The following is a 6,194-nucleotide window of genomic DNA, read 5'->3' as shown; positions in this document are numbered from 1 at the left end:
CAAAGAATTGAAGTCAGGAAGGGAAGAGAAAGAAGGGATGATAAAGGATAAAAAGAACAGGAAAGGGAGGAAAGAAGGAAAGAGAAGAAAGCAAGAAAGAATTGAAGAGAATGGGGGAAGAAAGAAAGGAGGAGGGGAGGGAGAGAGGAAGGAATGGAAGGGAGGAAGACAAGAGGAAAGAACTGAAGAGAAGGAAGGAAGAAAAAGAAGGGAGGAAGAAAGGGAAGAGAAAGAAGGTATGATAAAGGATAAAAGGAACAGGAAAGGGAGAAAAGAAGGAAAGAGAGAAAGGCAAGAAAGAACTGAAGAGAATGGAAGAAGAGAGAAAGGAGGAAGGGGAAAGGGAGGAAGAAAGGAAAGAGGGGGAAAAAGAAGAAAGAATTGAAGAGAAGGGAGGAAGAAAGAAAGGAGGAGAGGGAAAGGAGGAAGGGAAGAAAGACATGAAGAAAGAATTGAAGAGAAGAGAGAAAGAAAAAAGAGGAGGAAAGAGGAAGGAAGGGAAGAAAGATGAGAAGAAATAATTGAAGAGAAAGGAGGAAGGAAGGAAGAAGGAGGTAGGGAAGGAAAGGAAGAGAGAAAGACAGGCAGAAAGAATTGAAGAGAAGGGAGAAAGAAAGAGGAAGGGGAAGGGAAGAAGGAAAGAAAGAGAGGAAGAAGGGAGGAGAGGAAGAGAGAGAAAAGAGCACAGGGAAGGGGAATAGGAGAGAGAGATTGGCTTCTACTCTCCTTTGGGAGAAAGGATGACAGAGCTCATGCTCACTTCAGCAAGCCTAGGATGGGGTAGGTGGGGCAGGAGGTAATGGACCAAAAGTTTTCTATTTTTTTATTTCCATTCTTCTGGCTGGGGACTCTCCACCGGATACCAGTTCTCCCCTCCCCCAGGTACCAGTGAAGAAACTTCCGAGTGTGGTGAGGCCCTGTGGGAACTAGTGCCAGTAAGGGCCTCCTCCCTGGGGAGCCCAAGCCCTTGCCTTTGAGTGACAAAGCCAGGAAACCGTTGGGGGCCAAGGGGTGTGTAGAATCTATTTGGGATGGGGGTGGGGGGAACTAGAGTCTAGCCTATCTGGTCCAAAAGGGGAGCAGAGCTCAGAGAGGGCTGGGGGCAGAGCCTAACCTGCTTGTCTATGCATGGGAAGTTGGGGGAATGAGAGAGGGAAGAGAGAAGAACCAGACAAGGGGGTAATCAAAGCAGGAATGGAGGCAGGGCAGACCCCAGCCCTTATCCCCAAAAGACCTGCGCTGTAAAGAAGTGTATCATCTCCCTCTCTCTCATTTCCCTCCTCCCACATTTCTCAGAGTGATTAACTGGGAGGGGATGAGGGAACAGAGGCCATGGCTGTTAAGATATCTGTCTGTGGGTGCAGCTATTTGGCAGGGTTCCAAGCATGCAAGATTAAAGTTGAGGCAGAACTCTGGGATGGACAATGATCCTAGGGTTAGAAGACCAGGAACTCCAGTTCCTGCCTCTGCCCCCAAGTCACTGTGTGACCTTGGGCAAGTCCCTTCATCTCTTTAGGTCTCAAGAAAATAAGGACATTGGACTAGATTCCCCTCTCCAGTCCTTCCAGCTCTACTATTTTGTGAGTCTTCTGGAGCTGCCTCTTGCTTCTCTCACGCCTCAATCCGTGCTGTTTCTGGGAAGGGGACATGGGTAGGCTAGATATGAATCCCAAAGCTCTCATAGGGAAGGAAGATTGTCCCCCTGGAAATGCTATCAGAAGGTGCTGGGCTTGGGGTGAGGAAGAGAGGGCCTAACGGGTTCCTGATGTGGGGGGGGGAGTGACCGAGAGAGAAATCACACATTCAGGGCTCCAATATCTTTATTGAGTCAAGCAGATCAGTACTTTGCTCCCCCATCATGACAGCCCTCAAGCATTGTGGAATCAGCTCATGACTCTAGCTGGCCCGGGTTCTACTGGACATCAGAGGTCCTGAGAGGGAGGCCATGGTGATGGGGGTGAAGGGGGTGGCCTGAAGGAAAGGACACTTTGGTAGCCACATGGGATGGGCTCTTCAGGGAGGAGGCAAGTGCTGAAGAGTGAGTGAGCAGGGGCCAGGGCTGGTCTCGGAAGGCTTGGTTCCAGGCCTCAGTGCAGCCGAAGGAGGTAGGTGAGGACGCTGGAGAGGAGAAGGATGGCCCAGGTGCAGGCTCCATTGAACATCTGAGGTGAACCGCTTGCAGCCTTTGTGGTTGGTGTAGAGGCAGAAGAAGCCTGTGGAGGATGGATAAGGCTATGAAGAGGAGAGACCCGGCTCTATGGGAGATGCCCCTGAAGACATGTCCTCTCATCTAGAAGATTCCAGGGACCCAACTGGCTGATCCACACCAAGCTCCCTGCTACAATTATGAGCCCAGGGAAAGTACTCAGAGGCTCTTCTTAGTTTGTTGCCGGGAGGTTCCACCCATTCTTCTGCCTGTCTTCCTCCCTTACCCCAAGGGAAGCCTATTTGGGGAGCTTAAAGAAGAGGGTGGGGAGACTTTATCCTCAAATCTTCCATGACTGTTTAAATATTGAAAAAAGGCCCCCAAGGCAGACATATGAGGAACATGATTCCCTTTTGGGTTTTTAGGAAGCAATGAGGTGAAAAAAGTCTCAAGAAGTAGAAAAATTTTGGAGCCAGAGACCCTGGGTTTGAATCCTGCCTCTGCCTGTTTGACCTTGGGCAAGTCATTTCTCTAGGTCTTAGTTTCCTGTCTGTAAAATGAGGATGCTTAGGGCAACTGGGTAGCTCAGTGGATTAAGAGTCAGGCTCAGATATGGGAGGTCCTGGGTTCAAATGTGACCTCAGACACTTCCTAGCTGTGTGACCCTGGGCAAGTCACTTAACCTCCATTACCTACCACTTACCACACTCCTGCCTTAGAACATAGTATTGATTCTAGGTAAGATTTTAAAAAAAAAGTGAAGATGCTGAAGTAAATGATCTCTAAGGATCATGAAAAGGCAGAGAAGCTTTGAGTCTGGGGCAACTGCAATGGTACAATTTGGCCAGACTGGAGTGTGTGTGAAGGAAAGTAGATGAAAAAAGCCTGAAAGAATAAACTGGACCATGTTGCATGCTAAATGGAAGCATGTGCATTTTCTCCTAGAAGCAACCACTGAAAGCTTTTGAGCGGCAGAATAATAGACACAACAGAGAACGTAAGAGTTAGAAGGAATCTTAGAACATGGAATGTTTGAGCTGGAAGGAATCTTGCAGAAAATCTAGCCAAAACCCTTAATTTACAGATGGGGAAATAGAGGTCCAGAGACGGCAACTGACTCATAGTCATATAAACTAAAGCCAGGACTCCTGAATTCCTCATCCAGGCTGTGCTCTTGAGGAGAAGGGAGAAGTGTTTCCGCTGGGACTATGAGATGAAGGGGGGACTACTTCCCCTCCCATCCCCACATTTTCTCTCCCCCCCCCCCCCCCCCTCCCCTACAAACGACTGAACCTTAAACAACAGAAGGCAAAGGAAACAAGGCCAGACTGGGAACCTAGAGGTCTGGATTCCAGCCTTGACTCTGCTACTAGTTTTCTGTGTGACTTCAGGCTAGTTATTTGTCTTTTCTGAACTTCTTCCTCATCTCTAAAATGGAGGAACTGAACAGAAGCTTCCTGCAAGTTCTGCTATTCATTGCTTTCTCTCTATAGAAAGAAAGCCCAGTTGGTGCTGGGTGTAGTGCGGAGCCAGAGTCCTCTCACTGCCCACAGTATCGTTTTTCGCAGGAGCATTGATCAACCTGCAAATCCAAAGCAGGTGGCTTCTGGAGGGGCAACAGGGAGGAGGACATAGGCTGAAGTAACAAGAGTATCTGCCCATTCCCCACTCCCCCAGACACAGCTGTGCTCCCCCCTCCTCCTCCCCAGAAGTGGTGAAGCATGCCATCATCCGGGGAACTCAAACTGTTATTTCTCTAGGTTGGACCCACTCAACTGACCCTTAGAGGATGGGAGAGAGGGAGATGGGATATGCAAATAAAGGTGTCTGCCGCCTCTCAGTCAGAGAAATGACCCTTTCTTTCTTTCTTTCTTTCTTTCTTTCTTTCTTTCTTTCTTTCTTTCTTTCTTTCTTTCTCTTTCCTTCTTGGCGGGAACAGGGGAGAAGATTGAATCTCCCTATCCTGACCTATAGTTTCCCTGTCGAAACCTGATCAGTCTGGAAACTTCAACTTGCTCCTGGCCACTTTCCCCTTGGACAGCCTGGTGGGGACCATTCCCAGGTAGGGGTGGAGGGTCACCATCTTGCTGCTATAGTGACCCCAATACAGCTTAGAACTGCCAAACTCCAGACATCTACCAGTCTTAGCCTTCCCCTGGACCATCCCACTGACCTAATCTAGGGGTTCTTAACCTGGGCTGCACCATTCCTTACTAGACTCTCAGAGGTCCATGGGTAGATTTCAGGGGTCTTTATTTTCACTCATCTCTAGCTGAAATTGAACATTTCCTTCAATTATTTAAAAATCTTATTCAGAGAAGGGGCTCATATGCTTGACCACACTGCCAAAGGGGCCCAGGATATCAAAAAGGCCAAGAACTCCTGATCCAACTGAAGGATGTTAGAGTTGGAAGGAATATTAGCCTATGAAATGTAAGAGCTGGAAGAGGCTCTTGGACTGATCAAATTATAAGGGATCTTGGGGTCCAGTTCCATTCTTACATTTTATAACAAAAACCTAGAAAGGGAAAATGGCTTGCCCCATGTCTGAGCTGAGACTAGCATCCCAGGCCAGGTCTTTCTTTACTAGATGGGGGCATACCCCCAATCTTGCAGGAGTTCCAGTCTAGCAGAGAGGAAGGATTGGGGACTAGACCAATGACTTAATTGGCACTGGGAATTCTCTACTGGTACAGGTTGGCACCTTCTCTATAAATTAGAGTTATAGAGTCTTGTCTGGGGGTACCAAGAGATTAAGTCATTTTTCTAGGGCCACAATGCCTAAATGGCTTAGAAGTAGGGCTTGAACATAGTCTTCCTGGCTCTGAGGCCAGCTCTCTATCCACTATGACATGCTCTTAGAGAGGAAACCAGGGGACAAATGCCAGGAGAACCCGAGCCTATCAGACTTCTTTCTATATTGGGATTTTTCTTTATAGCTGTCTCTGTGGCAGATTTTCAAAATTTGTCTTTCCAGTCTCATAGGATGCTTATCTTAGCCCTTGGCATTATGATCAGATGCCCCCCCCCCAGATACTCAGCAAGGAAGGAGAATAAGTCTAGGTGCTCAAGGCTCCCCAATGTCTAATTTCATCCCGTAATGAGGCAAGGGGGTGTTAATTGTGAGATGGGGGTAGGGGGAGCCCTCTTAACTGCCAATCAGATGGAAGGGTTTGGGGGCTAGCCCCATTTCTCAGGAAAGACTCCAATTCGGCTAGAAATAAGTTTGTTGAGCATCTTGGATCTAACAGAACAGAGCAGTCCTTACCTCGATCTCAATCAGGGCCACAAGACAGAAAAGGAGCAGGAGGAAGAAAGCCTTCATCTTAGAGCTTTTGTGCAGGTCTGTCCCTCCTGGAGAGTGGATCTGTGAGAAGCTTTTGCCCAAGAAGAGAAACGGTGGTAGTTATAGCTCAGGGAGGAGCATGAGAATGTGGGAGGGACATTTTCCTTAGTATGGCCCCAGACTCCTAGAGTGCTTGGAAGATATCATAATCATAATCATAATCATGAATATATCCCTTTTAGGTTGGAAAAGATTTTTACTTGAGTAATCTTATTTGATCCTCATAGGAGGACCCTGGAAGGTAGGGGCTATTACCATCCCCATTTTTCAGATGAGAAAACAGGAGCCTGATATGTTCTAAGATTTCTTCTAGCTCTCAGATTAAGTGATTTGTCCAGGCTCACATAGCTGGTAAGTATCTGAGGCGAGGTTCCTATTAGTATGTTCTTAACTCTAGTACTTTATCCAAAATGGCAGGAGACTTTGGAAGATAGAATATATTCTGGTTTGGGAAGGACCTAAAATTGCCCTTAGAATTTTGGAACATACACTGGCAGAAATGGAAGGAACTTTAATGTATGGAATGCCAAATTTTAAAAGAGAGAATGTCAGAGCTAGGAGGAACCTCAGAAAATAGAAAGTCAGAGCTGGGAGGAACCTTAGAACAGAGAATGTCAGAACTAGGAGGAACCTCAGAAAACAGAAAGTCAGAGCTGGGAGGAACCTTAGAACAGAGAATGTCAGAGCTGGGAGAGACCTTAG

At 47.3% G+C, this 6,194-nt stretch overlaps 1 protein-coding gene and 1 long non-coding RNA gene across 2 annotated transcripts in view; one reads left to right on the top strand and one right to left on the bottom strand.

Annotated features, from left to right (window-relative positions):
• CRYBG2 (crystallin beta-gamma domain containing 2) overlaps positions 1 to 930 on the top strand; it is a 13,827-nt gene extending 12,897 nt beyond the window's left edge. Inside the window, exon 10 of the mRNA XM_044668737.1 lies at positions 883 to 930. Within this exon, the coding sequence (XP_044524672.1) occupies positions 883 to 930 (48 nt within the window). The remainder of the gene's footprint in view (positions 1 to 882) is intronic.
• An 872-nt stretch (positions 931 to 1,802) lies between these two features.
• LOC123243175 lies at positions 1,803 to 5,514 on the bottom strand. Its single transcript, XR_006505845.1, has 2 exons — positions 5,415 to 5,514; positions 1,803 to 2,213 (listed from the first exon to the last, which is right to left on the bottom strand). It is a non-coding gene; the product is annotated as an uncharacterized LOC123243175 (long non-coding RNA).
• Between the last annotated feature and the right edge of the window lie 680 nt (positions 5,515 to 6,194).

Source organism: Gracilinanus agilis, chromosome 3 (assembly GCF_016433145.1).
Source record: "Gracilinanus agilis isolate LMUSP501 chromosome 3, AgileGrace, whole genome shotgun sequence".
NCBI lineage: Eukaryota > Metazoa > Chordata > Mammalia > Didelphimorphia > Didelphidae > Gracilinanus > Gracilinanus agilis.
The sequence above is the reverse complement of the archived record's forward strand: the minus strand, read 5'-3'. Positions and strand labels throughout refer to the sequence as shown.